The sequence below is a fragment of the Anomaloglossus baeobatrachus genome, chromosome 10 (genome assembly GCF_048569485.1).
Source record: "Anomaloglossus baeobatrachus isolate aAnoBae1 chromosome 10, aAnoBae1.hap1, whole genome shotgun sequence".
In the NCBI taxonomy this organism is placed as follows: Eukaryota; Metazoa; Chordata; class Amphibia; order Anura; family Aromobatidae; genus Anomaloglossus; species Anomaloglossus baeobatrachus.
The window spans coordinates 8798204-8813388 of record NC_134362.1 but is presented as its reverse complement, the minus strand read 5'-3'; the positions used below and the strand labels follow the sequence as shown (position 1 = coordinate 8813388).

The 15185-nt window shown below is 39.5% G+C and overlaps 1 protein-coding gene across 1 annotated transcript in view; it reads left to right on the top strand.

Annotated features, from left to right (window-relative positions):
* LOC142255055 (vomeronasal type-2 receptor 26-like) overlaps window positions 1–11570 on the top strand; it is a 30331-nt gene extending 18761 nt beyond the window's left edge. Inside the window, exons 4-5 of the mRNA XM_075326493.1 lie at window positions 1646–1769; window positions 10666–11570. Of these exons, the coding sequence (XP_075182608.1) occupies window positions 1646–1769; window positions 10666–11570 (1029 nt within the window). The remainder of the gene's footprint in view (window positions 1–1645; window positions 1770–10665) is intronic.
* Window positions 11571–15185: the final 3615 nt, after the last annotated feature.

Below are 15185 nucleotides of genomic sequence, written 5' to 3'. Positions count from 1 at the left end.
TGTGATATCCTCTCACTATCCAGATTCACCACAAAATCGCCTACTGCATTCCCTGTCTTGGCTTTTATACAGGCTTCGCTTGTCCCATTTGATTGGCTCTGCTATATCATGTGACGGCATTATTGGGGAGCTTGTACAGCTGCCCCTGAGGACACATGAGTCTCTTCTGCAGATGCAATCATTGGCTTTGTATAAAATGAATGCAGGAATTTATTTTAGTGAATCACACAACTTAGTTCTCAAATAGTTAGTGTTCTTTAGGTTCAGCAAATTTCCTAAAATTATGACAACTGACTTCTGAATATTTATGAATTGTATTATAAATTGACATCTGGATGTTTCTGCTGCTTTTGTCAAACACAATGGCAACAAAACATGGAAAAGAATAAATATGCAATCACGTTTTATTACAAAGTCTTGCTACATTTTCTCAAAAAAGATAAAGAAACGTAAAGGCATTAATACTTATAAGGCATCTCCACTCAAAATCAGCCAACATAGTTCCTATAAAAAATTAGGAAAAATTAGGAAAATAAAAAAGACGACTTTGGCTACAGTTTTACAGTAACATTGCGACCTCTAAACAACGATGTATCATTTGCATGTAAGCCAATATGCAGTTGTATGGTACCTTGTTTAGACCCGTGTGCACAGAAGAATGATCATTAATTCGATGTGTGAGAGAATACAATACATTTTTTTCTAATAGAAACCATCTTGTCTTATAACTGAATGATGTCATAGGGCTCAGCTAACACTGATGGGTGGGGTAGTTTCAAATTTCTATACACATCCCTGTGGCTCTTATTGGTGCATAGTTCAGAAAAGTTATTTCTTTGCTTGGGATACTATATAAACTAGTCACATGATGTAATAAAGCACAAACTTCCAGTACACCACAAAGTGTGTGTGCTGCAATGATTTCCTGAGCACTCATAAAACAAATCTTACTAACTTGGCGTTCCAATGGCATAGATGGAGTGCATTTCGCTCACAGATGCATTTGTCTATATGGGCTGTCATTGCTCTCAGCAGCACAAATTGGTTACCCAGTACAATATGCTGCAGAGAATTATTATTTTTTTGAGAGCTTAAAACTCAGTTCTATCACCAACAAATGAATGTTTGGCTCATTCATTGCGTGATTGACAGTCTTTTTAGACAAGCTTATTCTTGATAATGAATGTTTATAAGACTGCTCGTTTTTGAGCGTTGCACAGTGTAAATGCACCTTTTTCAATTTAATGTGAGTGCTGTTTTTTCTTGTAAGTCACGTGGGAGGCCATCGATACACACAAGCATCACAGGTCCAAAGACACATGGGTCCCTACAAGAAACATGTTGGGATAGCTGAAGGCTCCATAGAAATTATTCATTTTGCAAATATTCTAAAAGAATTTCACCTCAATTTTAAAAAGTCTTAATGACTTACACGATACACAACTGAAACAAGTGGACATAAGGCGATTGCACCTGCTCGCTCTCCATGTTGCACCCCTTTTACATGCTGTAGCTTTTGACAAACTTAAGATATTGCTTTATTATATTTGACTTTCTGCATGATTAAGTATGACGTACAGCCATAGACGTTAATCATCATGAAATCAACCCCATTTGGGAATTAAACCTTGTCTACTATCTGCAGATCCCTAGGTCCCAGTGCTCTGCAAGCTGCTTACCTGGAGAGCAGAAAGTGACCACGTCTAGCATACACTTGTGCTGCTACAATTGTGCCGCATGTGCAGAAGGAGAAATATCCAATATATCAGGTATATTCTATTTAGTATTTGAATAAATAAAGAACTAACCCCCATTTTAAAAGTTAATCACATCCTGATCAAAGATCCTCTTTCAATTAGCCCCCCTTATCATCTATTATATACAAATTGTCTCTACAAGAAGGAAGAAGACGAACTCTGCTGCCACCTATTGGATGTAGCAATCCTAAAGTCAAAAGTGCCCCTCCAACACATCTTGTCATATGACTTAGGATTTATGCCAGATCAGAACTTCAATTTGCAGACACGGTGTTTCGGGATGAGTGTCCCTCATCAGTGCAAAGTATGAGATCTGATCTGGCTGTACGAAAGGTTAAGACAGTGTCTAAATGAGAAGCTATTCTCCTTACGGAGACTGACAAACCAAGCTGTCTGCCAGTGAGGAGACTTTAAGCCATAATGCTCCTCTGGGAGGAGAATAGCTTCCCCTTTAGACCCCATCTTAGCATCTCATACAGCCAGATCAGATCTCAACTTTGCACTGACAAGGGACAACCATCCTGAAACACTGTGTCTACAAATTGAGGTTCTGATCTAGCATAAATCCTAAGTCATATGACAAGACGTGTTGAAGGGTCACTTTTGACTTTTAGGATTGCTACCTCTAATAGGTGGCACCAGAGTTCGTCTTCGTCCTCCCTGAAGACACAATTTATACATAATAGATGATAAGGAAAGCCAATAGAAAGAGGATCTTTCATCAGTTTTAGTATCTTAACCTTCCCACGTCATGGAGTAGTGGTTGCAAAGTTGAATTAAATGTTGCCTTTATTTTTTATTTTCTCATCTGATGCAGAGATATTAGCTTGTAAAGTTCAGATTCTAGTTTTAGGGAAGACCAAGGATGCTTTAGCAGAGATTTGTTTCTGTGGAAGGTGGGGGTTAAAAGGTCATGCCCCCAGAGAATGAAAGAACAGGCTTTCTCTGTGTGTTACAGAATGACATGTAATGACACAAAGCTCTACTCTCCTTGATGAGAACATTTACTGTGATTCCAGGCCAGGGAGGGGAGTACAGCAGAGCTATCTGTCATTACAAACACCTCCATACCTGCAGCTCTCAACTAACATTAGTATCAGTATGGGGGTGTAACATCTGTGCCAACCTCTGCATCGGCCACTAGGCGGTGCCGTGCCATCATTGCGTGTGATGCTTAACAGCATCAATCCTTTATTATTTCTGGGAATTGTGACTCTGGCCAGTCCAGAAGCTATCAGGTTAACCCTGCTCGTTTGTGTTTCTAGCAGCTGTTGACACTGGTTGAACCTGTTACTATATGATCCCCAGCCAGATCCCACTGCCAGTCAATGTTTGTGCTTCCTGGCTCTACTTGTGTGTGAGGCATCTGATGCTTCTTCCTGATTTATCCTGTTCCACGACCTTGGCTAGTTCATTGATGTTTCTCCTGCTTGATGATTTTTTTACCTCCCATACCTTCTGGATTTGACCCAGCTACCTTACTATTCTTCTTTCCACTGAATATCAGCTTACTCTGTGGCCCTAGTCAAACAACCTCTGTGTAAGTCGAAAGAATTGTACGGGAGTTAAAGGATGAAGGCCATGGCAACCCCTGGATTCTGGGAAATGTTTGTGGTAGCCCTTTTGGAGCTGCCAGGTGACTATGAACATTGCTCATGTGATGGAGAAGGTGGAGTACAGCAGAGCTGAAAGTGCCTTGGGATGAGAGCTGAAGATCTAGAGGTGCTTGTAATGACACACAGCTCTGCTCTGCTCCACTCTCCTTCTCTACATGAAATCATGAGACCAGAGCTGTACCATTAAATGTTTTGCACAGAGAGCGCGGGGTCTGACATTCTCCAAGGACATATTCCCCCCAGAGAATAATGTCTGATAACACCCCTTGGTCTTGGCAAAAATTAGAATAAAAATTTTACAAGCTTATATTTCTGCAACACAGATGAGAAATAAAAGTAAGTTTTATTCTATAGCCATATTCCATGCCATGAGCAGTGTAGCATTCATAGGCGCCAGACCGAGAAATCCTGTGTATAGGGGAATCGTGGAAGATAACTGACGACCAAATGAGAGTTTGGCTGACCGTTATCTGTTAGGTAAGTGAGAGGGACAGACGTTAACTGCTATTAAATACTATCAAACACAATTATTTCTGCAGTAAACATTTAGTTGTAGCCTAATATATTGTTAAAAGCATATAGAGCATATTCAGATTGATTGGAAATCCATTTGAAAGTGGTAAGTGGAGAAGTGCAAACAGCCCCATGTAGAGGGCATATGGAATTTCACTTGCAGCGTGCTGTTTCCTTCTAATAATAATAGTTGCATCCACTCCTCCAGCTTGTGTTAGATTTCCTCCATAGATATCCACCAATAGTAATAAGAGATAACTTTCAAAGTAGAAAACACTCCTTTAAGGTAAACTATTGAGGATAAGAATTGAGTATCCAAAAAATACTTAATTCAGCCATTTCATAGACTCAGCTATACAGTTTAGTAGATGTAAACTAACACACATATTTATGAATGTTCTTGTTTCTTACTAACATGTGTATATATGTATATTATATATTTAGTGATTTTTCTTAAACACAGTATATATCAGTACATGTAACTTGAAGATGGCTGCTACATTCTGGACAACGCCTAAGATGATATACAAAAGAGAGAGCGGGAGTCAAATTACGCAGCTGTGCCTGCAGTCTGTCTCTCATTAAGGGGAAGAGGCAGGGGGGCCATTCACCCACCCAGCTGCTAAGAGCGGGCAGGAGGAGGGGGGCTTGTGTGAGAGAGTGAGAGTGAAGAGGCAGAGGGAGAGGGGACGGAGCCCAGGGACGCAGCTGCTGTCTTTGTTCTGTGAAGAAGAAGGTAGGGAGGTCAGTTGCCTAGCAATTACCTACATAGCTGCAGTTTTGTGTGAGCAAAAGCACACGTCGGAGTTGTAGTGATTTGTAAGAAAGACAAGTGCTATTTTGTTTGGATTAGAACAGAAACTAATTGGTTTATGCGTTTTTCAGTATTTCTGATTGAGTTTGTTTTCTTTTTGAACAGAGGTGTTAGAACTAGCGATTCCCCTGTGTTGCAGATAACACATCCACTGCTTATTGGATATTAAATATTGAATATTAAATATTGAATAGATAATAGGCGAGGAGGGAAGGGTTCAGGTAACTTAAAGTGGAATTAGTGGATTCCCCTGCGTTTTAGACGCGAGTCACTGTCTGCGTATTAAATACGCAGACGAGACGGGAAAGGATTCCAGCTTAGGTAAGCTAAAGGTGTTGGAATTAGCGTATTCTCCTGCGTATTACACGTGAGCCACTGTCTGTGTTGGATATACAGATGAGGCAAGAAAGGATTTCGTTGGAACCGGCCAATCCAATTAGAGCACCATGTATACTCTGTTCAGAAAGAAATCCGTTTTTCCGGAAAATGCTGAAGGCGCTATTGTCCTAGTTGGTAGACGGGAAGGGAAAAAATATACGAAAAATTGTAACAAATTGTGTAAAGTAGTTGGATTACCACCAGGTGGCAGGCTGCAACCCATGTACGGAAGTCCATACTAATCTCCAGTGAGTTTATAATGAAGAACAAAGACCCCATTCACTGTCTGTTGCTGTTTGTAGCATTACTAATGTTTTTCTCCAGCTGTGCCTCATTGTTCTTCTTTAGAAGTCATTATATCTAGTACTAAACAAACCTCTTCTTTGTATACTGGAATGCATGCTGGTTTACAGGCACTAAAAGTAACACCCCTGGTTCACTACGTAGTTCCAGCCACTCCCAGTACACTCAGGGAGTCACAACATGGATAATACATCCGGAAGTCAGGTGCCTGGAACTTCCTGTGAAGGCCATCTTGCTACACCCACTGATGGCAATACACCCAGTTTAGCCAGGCCCCTTTAATGGGTCTTTGTCCAAAGTTTTCAACCCATCCCCGGTGGGAGGTGTTTCCTAGTATATACATAAAACATTTAAATAGTATATTTGTTTACTCAGCTATCCAATAAATGTAAGTCAAAGATAAATAAGTGAAACTTTTAAAGCATTAATAAATAGAAAGAGGAATCTGTTCACATAAAATCAATAGGTATTTTAGAAGTCCTGCAACATTATATCATAAAATAGAATAGAGGTAGGTAAATATATATCTTTGTACTGTGTTAGTTAATTTAAAATAAAATTTGTAAACGACTTACCCCTACTGATGTCAGGAGGTATTATATTCATTTGTAAGAGAATTGAGCAGTGTGTCTGAGGAGCGGAGCGAGCAAAAAGTTTGTCCAGAGTTTAAAACAAAAAGATGAGGTTTTTTTCCTTCTCTCTCTCTGGCTTTTACTTAGAGATAAGAATGGAATGTGGTTTGTGTTTTGTTTTTTTTTTCCCAATAGTGACGTAAGTTCGGTTTAACCCTTAGAGTTCAGGATTTCACATTTTTAGTTTCCTGAATGATTCAGTTAATTTTGTAGGGAAAATTAGATTTCATGAGATATGCAAATTAGTTTGTGTTGTTCTGTTTTTTAATGGTGATTTATTCGAACAATATATTTTTATTTTCTGACCCTATCCCTTTTTGTTTGTACGATTCTTTTTAAACAATTTATATTTCTTTTTGCAGGTTAGCCATCTAGTCACAGCTGTCACCTAACCATGTTTCAGTTATTTTTTACTATCAAAGGTTTCCTTTTCTTTATGGATACTGTGTTGTTTATCGTAAGGTTTTAAAATTCCCCAGCAATGTTACATAGTTACATAGTTACTAAGGTTGAAAAAAGACCTAGGTCCATCTAGTTCAACCTTCCTCCACCAGTTCTACATTTGGTCACTAAGTCATTTATAACCAACAATGTTGTGTGTAGTGAGGAAATCATCCAGCCCTTTTTTGAAAGCTGTTATAGTGTCTGCCATTACTACCTCTTGTGGTAGGGTATTCCACAGTCTGACTGCTCTAACTGTAAAGAACCCTTTCCTATTTAGCTGTCGGAATCGCTTTTCTTCCACTCGCAGTGAGTGCCCCCTGGTCCTTAGTATTGTCTTCGGAAGAAATAAGTCATGTGCCAGTCCTTTATATTGACCACACATATATTTATACATATAAATGAGATCTCCTCTGAGACGTCTTATTTCTAAGCTAAACATATCTAACTGTTTCAACCTGTCATCATATGGGAGGCGTTCCATTCCTTGTAGTAGTCTAGTTGCCTGCCTTTGAACTGACTCTAACTTCTGAATGTCCTTTTTAAAATTTGGAGCCCAAAACTGGATCCCATATTCCAGATGTGGCCTTACAAGTGATTTATAGAGGGGTAATAATACGTTGGGATCGCGGGATCTAATGTCTCTTTTTATACACCCTAGAATCTTGTTTGCTTTTGCAGCTGCTGCTTGACATTGAGTGCTGCTGCTCAGCTTATTTGTAACAGGGAATCATGAATGGATAAGAAAGTCGGGTTTAACACTGCGCTAAAACCATGAAGCCAAACGATGTGATGAATTCTTTGCTATATTTTCTTTATTTAGGCCAAGTCTACATGTTTCAAAGGCATGTCCGCCTTCTTCATCAGGACAAAGGAAAAAACAGCATGATCTTGTTGTAAGATATACGTTATTTTCAGTATTTGTCGAACTTTAGTTTCTAGTATGTAGCTAATTTAGTACCTGCTGTCTTGATTTTTTCTTTTAGGGAATACCAGCATAAAAACTCTGACTTTTGTTACATTGGTAAATAAACAATTAACCAAGGGGGGAAGGTATTAATTATATTCTGCAACAGTAGAGGGCGCAGCAGGCATATTAGATAGGTTTTGAAACTGGTTTTATTACTATGAGGCATATCTGTTAACTGAAAAAGGAAAGTCTTGTTTTATATGTTTATTTGTTTATTTATTTAGTATTTTCAGTCATGTTAAGTATAGATGACCACTAACTGTATTATGGTCAGAGTTAAAGTTATAAGAATGATCTAATGTATATTTTTTAGTTTTTTTGTTTTTATAGATGGAACAAGATGTTGGTCGATTCTACACTGGATATGCTGCGGTTTGTAACACGAGGTAGTCTAAATTCGACCACTCCCTTCCATCCTATGGGCACAGGAGGCAGTGACGCATTAAATGCCTCTCTAGATGGGTAGAACAGGAGTGAGTAAGAGTCTTTAGATGTTTTTGTAGGTTGTAGATTTTTTCCTGTTGTCAAATGAATTAGGTATGCTGAAGAGAAAGTCTAGATCTGAGCTGATGGAATCGGATGGAGATCCCCGCACAGGTGCAGCGGACCAAGAAGCAGTGAACGGGCCTAGAGTTGAGAGTCTTTCACCAATAGCGACCATGCCTCGGTGACACCTGTCACATCAGTGTCACATCATGCCTCGGTGACACATCTGTCACTCCTTGTGTTCTTAAATCCCTACAGGAACAAGCGATACAACAAGGAACGGAGTGTGACATGCAGGGAGCCAGCTGACTGAGGAAGGTCTGTGGATAAAGGGTGGTAAGATTTCTCTGCCATGAGAGCTCTTCTTAATGATGGCCCAGGTAACCTATGGACTAAAATCTGTGTAAGACAGTTATCAGTGTGTGCTTTGGTGACACCAGGGTTCAGTACCCAGGTGGGTAGATTCACCCAGTCTTGTAAGACATGTGCCTAAAACGAAGTGAGAAAAAAAGCTGTAAAGAATCCGCAGTAACACCCTATACCTACTCTACCCATTTTTAGAGACTGCAAACTGATTATAGAGGTATATCATGAGCACATTGTATGCAAGTCTGTGCGTGTTGTGTAGATTTCTCTCCAGGTTTGGTCAGAGGCATTCCAGTGCAGAAAATGACATTATTGCTGAGAAGCACATGAAGGTGGTATGTAAAGAAAAATGTGTTTACAAAAAGGTAATAAACAGGTCTTTATGTAATATGTTTTTGATTTAGCACAGGCATGTATAACTTTTATATAATTGACTGAATAGTGTGATAATCAGGTGTATTTTCCAATTCCAGATCTTAAATCAGAGCTATTAGCATATGGTCTCCAGTCAGGAGACTGATCCTAAAGGACAAGCGAAAAAGAGCCATGAGTCAATACTAGATGAGCCGATCCAACCACAGAAAAATCTATGGATCCACGCATCGCATTGCAGAAGGGTTGATCCACCAAAGCTGCACTTAGTGTCCTGCTTATACTTATCCTTTTCAAAAAACCTGTACAGTCTCAGACTATCATTGCCAGAACATTTAGAAGAGAGGACTTAGAGAACCTTGAGACATGGGAAAGTCCAACTACAAAGGGTGAGGACTGGCCTAGGAGTCCTTGATCTCAAACCGGTGAAGAAAACCCCTTTTCCATTTCCGCCCATGCCTCAACGTTCAGTTAGGCAGGTTTTTCCAACAGATCTTTCTACCTCTCTTCCTAAGGGAACACAGTACCCTTAGAATTCAGAAATGGCAGGAATAAGTCTTTAGGGGAGACTGTTGAGGATAAGAATTGAGTATCCAAAAAATACTTAATTCAGCCATTTCATAGACTCAGGTATATAGTTTAGTAGATGTAAACTAACACACATATTTATGAATGTTCTTGTTTCTTACTAACATGTGTTTATATGTATATTGTATATTTAGTGATTTTCCTTAAACACAGTATATATCAGTACATGTAACTTGAAGATGGCTGCTACATTCTGGACAACGCCTAAGATGATATACAAAAGAAATTCCTGGAGCCTGGACTGACCAATCCAAAGAGGATATGAAGATTTCCTATATGTCATGAAGCCCCGACCTACGATACTTGATTGGACTAAAACTTTTGTTCACACCCCTTTTACTTCTTGGTCTAGGGGCTTTGTTTAAGAATAAAGTTCAGTTGCCTCAGGGTCTGTCATGGAGAAGGTCCATAACCAATATATAGTGTCTGTTACCGTTCATTCTCGCGTGCACTCATGACAATATGATTTGAAACAGCGGTCAGATCAAGAAAAAGTGACCGGTTGAGTCATGCCCTTAACAAAACCATGAAGTTTTGTTAAAAGGGCTGTCCATTACTAGTAAACCTCTACTCAATCACTATATTCTGCTAAGTAAAATAATTCTAGCCTGTGCTCACTTCATAGTGTGGATGCTATTCCAAGTGATGTCAATTATTTTCCACGTAGGAATATAGTGATTTTATTTAGCTCTGACAGGACACACTGCAGCAACTATAGAAAGCGCTGCTGGGGTGCACTGCTTATGATCCAATTGCCTTGTTAGTCACCACTGGAAAAATACGACTGGCATGGGCCTATTTGGTTATGGGGGCCAGTTTGGGGATAGGGAAACACATCCGTGTTTAGTGCAGCAAATGCATTATCCAGTGCATTACTTAAAAGGAGGTGCCAACACCTAGCTTAGGGGTCCCCTGGGGGATTCATCTATTCTCTGCCGGGTCAGTCTAAGCCTGGCTGGCTGCAAGGGATATTATTTAACGTGGCAATAATTTTTTTATGGTGTCGCCTCCGCTCCCTTTATCCTTTCGATCACATTGAAATTTGTACTGTGGGAATCAACCATGTGTATCTCAGAGGACCACACTTTATTTTCCCTCCTTTTCATAATCCAGTGTCTGGCTGTGAGGCAACTAGCTGCAGCAAGAGACCCCACACACACTTTATGTAATAGGACATTAGGAAAGCAAACCCCTACCTTTTTTATAAAACTCTCATAGTGAAAAATAGAAATGACTGAAAATAGAAATTAAAGCCGGTGTCTGGTACAAGATTTCTTTAAGACACTGTGGAGAATCCTGTGGACTGGTTAATGCAGTTTGTTTTTTTATAATTCATTTGTATTTGATGTTTAAATAAGACAATAAAAACCTAATACAGGACATAAAATCATAAGTAATTATTGTATCTTACATGCACTTTCTTCTACAGATAGTGAAAACTGCATGAAGTGTCCAGAAGACGCCTGGTCAAGTGAGAACAGAACATTCTGCATCTCAAAGAAGATAGAATATTTATCTTATAGTGAGGACATCATTTCTGTAGCTTTTTCTTGTTTATCGACCTCCTTCTGCATTCTGACTTTTTTCATTTTTGCAATTTTTGTTTCACAACGTGACACCCCGATTGTGAGAGCAAATAACAAGAACCTGAGCTTCATTCTCCTGGTCTCCATCATGCTCAGCTTCCTCTGTGTCTTCTTGTTCCTCGGTCACCCTGTGGATAGTACCTGCATGTTACGTCAGATCTGCACTGGACTCTTACTCTCAATATCCATTTCTTCGTTGTTGGCCAAGACCATAACGGTTTACATTGCATTCAAAGCCACCAAGCCTGGAAGTGTGTGGAGAACATGGACTGGAGTAAAACTCCCTAATTGTGTGCTCCTGATCTGCTCCTCCATCCAGGTGGTCATCTGTATGAGTTGGGTGACCCTCTGTCCCCCCTTCCAGGAGCTGGACACACATTCTTATACGGAGAAGATCATAGTTCAGTGTAATGAAGGCTCCGATCTTTGGTTCTACTCTGTCCTGGGTTATATGGGGATTCTGGCCGCTGTTAGTTTTATTACAGCTTTCTTATCCCGGACATTACCGGACAGTTTTAATGAAGCCAAGTACATCACCTTCAGCATGCTGGTGTTCTGCAGCGTCTGGATAGCCATGATCCCGGCTTATCTCAGCACCAAAGGGAAATATATGGTGGCTGTGGAGATATTTGCCATCCTGACCTCTAATGCTGGAATATTGGGCTGCATATTTGTCCCTAAATGTTACATAATTCTCTGCAAACCTGAGCAAAATACAAAATCCTATATAATGAGCCGGACTGCGTGATATTTTATAAAATGAGTCAAATTTATTTTACATTTTTTAGCAAAAAAATTAATAATGACCAGTCTTCATGTTACTGACAATACGACATACATAATAGTAATAATTTGCACAATAAACAGATGAATAAAATCTTCATGTTCCTTATTTATTTTATTTTTCTGTATTAGCAATTACTTTAAATGAGGGCGCAGTACATGGACTAATGCTTTTTAAATACTATATAAAGCTAAAAAAAAGTAGATATTTAACTACATGTATGTTTATCACAACAAGTCCAATTAGACAACCGTTCATATTTTGCAGCCTGCAGACACATTTTGCTTTCTATGCGTTTACCTATCTATTTAGCGGTTTTTGTAATGTCATTTATACAAGGCTTGTACATATGGTGTTGAAAAGATAGTGAAAAGTTAATTATAGTGTTAGACAACATGGATGGTTAAAGAAAGAAGTGACAACATCAATGGAAGGTGTAGTTTAATAAAAACATACTACTCAAAAAAACAAATTTTGAAACCTCAGGAAATCAATACAGCACAGCCTTGTCTGCTGTACTAAATGGATTTCTATTTTATTAATGCAAATAAAGGCTCTTAAATGGTATCACAGACAAAGAAATGTTTCCTCTAAATATGTAACCAATAAGAAGTTTAGAGTTGTGAACGGAAATTTGAAACTATCCTCCCAGCAGAAGATGTATATACATCTATATAGTCAACCTGTAATCTCTTGAACTGGTAGTGGGGATGAGGGGTGTATTTCTATGGGGTCTTTACAGTTTTTCCTTTTTTGTCTGTCAGGCACACATCATACAAATTGCAACGAGAAGAGAACACAGGAGTATAATGCAAACATGTAAATACATTTTATTATCACATATTACTAATAATAACATTTTTACAGAGAGATAAAATATATGAGGGTATATTAGTGACAACAAACAGTGGTTAAGATGTGGGAGAAAAAAGAGGAAGAATAAAACAAAAACCATAACCTGTGACCTCAGTATGGGATGTGAAATAAATACTGAGCATAGGATCAAAAAATGATGACAATATGGATGACACAATATAAAAGATGTATGATGATTCCAAGAGAGCTCAGGTGCTGCAAGAAAGGAGAGAACAGCCCCAACGTACGTTTCAAATTCATCAGGGGGAGAAGATAAGAGATAGCACAATACATAAAGGAAGGAAGGGGTTTATATAAGCGGTGCACAAATAGATCACCTGACTGCATAAATCAGCGCAGGCGCATCTTGCTTCCCGTGCCCGCGGCATCAAAGGACCGGCACATGCACGGCAGGAGGGACACATCACCCTGGCTACCGCGTATGTGCGGAGATGAACATAGATGCCGAGGGAGAACAGAGGAGGAGCGAGCGCACGTCATCGATGTGCACAGTGGTATGAATAGAAACCAGCATGGAACACTCCCTCTATCAGGGCTCATGCACTCACTGTGTTTTATGAGTGTCCCATTTGATGGTAGAGAAAATTTAGCTTTCCATATTTGACCATTATCATTGCAAATTCCAAAAGCATACAGTTAGGTCCAGAAATATTTGGACAGTGACACAAGTTTTGTTATTTTAGCTGTTTACAAAAACATGTTCAGAAATACAATTATATATATAATATGGGCTGAAAGTGCACACTCCCAGCTGCAATATGAGAGTTTTCACATCCAAATCGGAGAAAGGGTTTAGGAATCATAGCTCTGTAATGCATAGCCTCCTCTTTTTCAAGGGACCAAAAGTAATTGGACAAGTGACTCTAAGGGCTGGAATTAACTCTGAAGGCGTCTCCCTCATTAACCTGTAATCAATGAAGTAGTTAAAAGGTCTGGGGTTGATTACAGGTGTGTGGTTTTGCATTTGGAAGCTGTTGCTGTGACCAGACAACATGCGGTCTAAGGAACTCTCAATTGAGGTGAAGCAGAACATCCTGAGGCTGAAAAAAAAGAAAAAATCCATCAGAGAGATAGCAGACATGCTTGGAGTAGCAAAATCAACAGTCGGGTACATTCTGAGAAAAAAGGAATTGACTGGTGAGCTTTGGAACTCAAAAAGGCCTGGGCGTCCACGGATGACAACAGTGGTGGATGATCGCCGCATACTTTCTTTGGTGAAGAAGAACCCGTTCACAACATCAACTGAAGTCCAGAACACTCTCAGTGAAGTAGGTGTATCTGTCTCTAAGTCAACAGTAAAGAGAAGACTCCATGAAAGTAAATACAAAGGGTTTACATCTAGATGCAAACCATTCATCAATTCCAAAAATAGACAGGCCAGAGTTAAATTTGCTGAAAAACACCTCATGAAGCCAGCTCAGTTCTGGAAAAGTATTCTATGGACAGATGAGACAAAGATCAACCTGTATCAGAATGTTGGGAAGAAAAAAGTTTGGAGAAGAAAGGGAACGGCACATGATCCAAGGCACACCACATCCTCTGTAAAACATGGTGGAGGCAACGTGATGGCATGGGCATGCATGGCTTTCAATGGCACTGGGTCACTTGTGTTTATTGATGACATAACAGCAGACAAGAGTAGCTGGATGAATTCTGAAGTGTACCGGGATATACTTTCAGCCCAGATTCAGCCAAATGCCGCAAAATTGATCAGACGGCGCTTCATAGTACAGATGGACAATGACCCCAAGCATACAGCCAAAGCTACCCAGGAGTTCATGAGTGCAAAAAAGTGGAACATTCTGCAATGGCCAAGTCAATCACCAGATCTTAACCCAATTGAGCATGCATTTCACTTGCTCAAATCCAGACTTAAGACGGAAAGACCCACAAACAAGCAAGACCTGAAGGCTGCGGCTGTAAAGGCCTGGCAAAGCATTAAGAAGGAGGAAACCCAGCGTTTGGTGATGTCCATGGGTTCCAGACTTAAGGCAGTGATTGCCTCCAAAGGATTCGCAACAAAATATTGAAAATAAAAATATTTTGTTTGGGTTTGGTTTATTTGTCCAATTACTTTTGACCTCCTAAAATGTGGAGTGTTTGTAAAGAAATGTGTACAATTCCTACAATTTCTATCAGATATTTTTGTTCAAACCTTCAAATTAAACGTTACAATCTGCACTTGAATTCTGTTGTAGAGGTTTCATTTCAAATCCAATGTGGTGGCATGCAGAGCCCAACTCGTGAAAATTGTGTCACTGTCCAAATATTTCTGGACCTAACTGTATATACTGTCTGTACATACATTGGTTGTCTTACTGTTTGCCACTCTACATGCCTCTGTAAGTGCCTTCAACTCTGCCTCCTATGTCAATATCTGAAAAAGAAGTAGTTTGGCTTTTATTTGATCATGTTGTGTAACCGCAGCACATTCAAAATCTGCATTAGGAATGGGCTCGTCTAAGACATGATCAAACCCTGCCTTTTCCTGTTGCTTCAGAGCAACGCAATCATAAGTGTATATATATAGTGTATTGGCTATTTCCCCCTGTGTTAAAGAACGTAAAAATAGGTCATCTTCCACATCTATCCCATCTTTTGAATCCAGTGGCATAAGTGTAGCTGGATTAAAAAGTGTTTATCGCTTGACTTCTAAATTTGGTGGCATGAGAAGGGGACATTGAAGTCAAAGTTTTCAGGCCA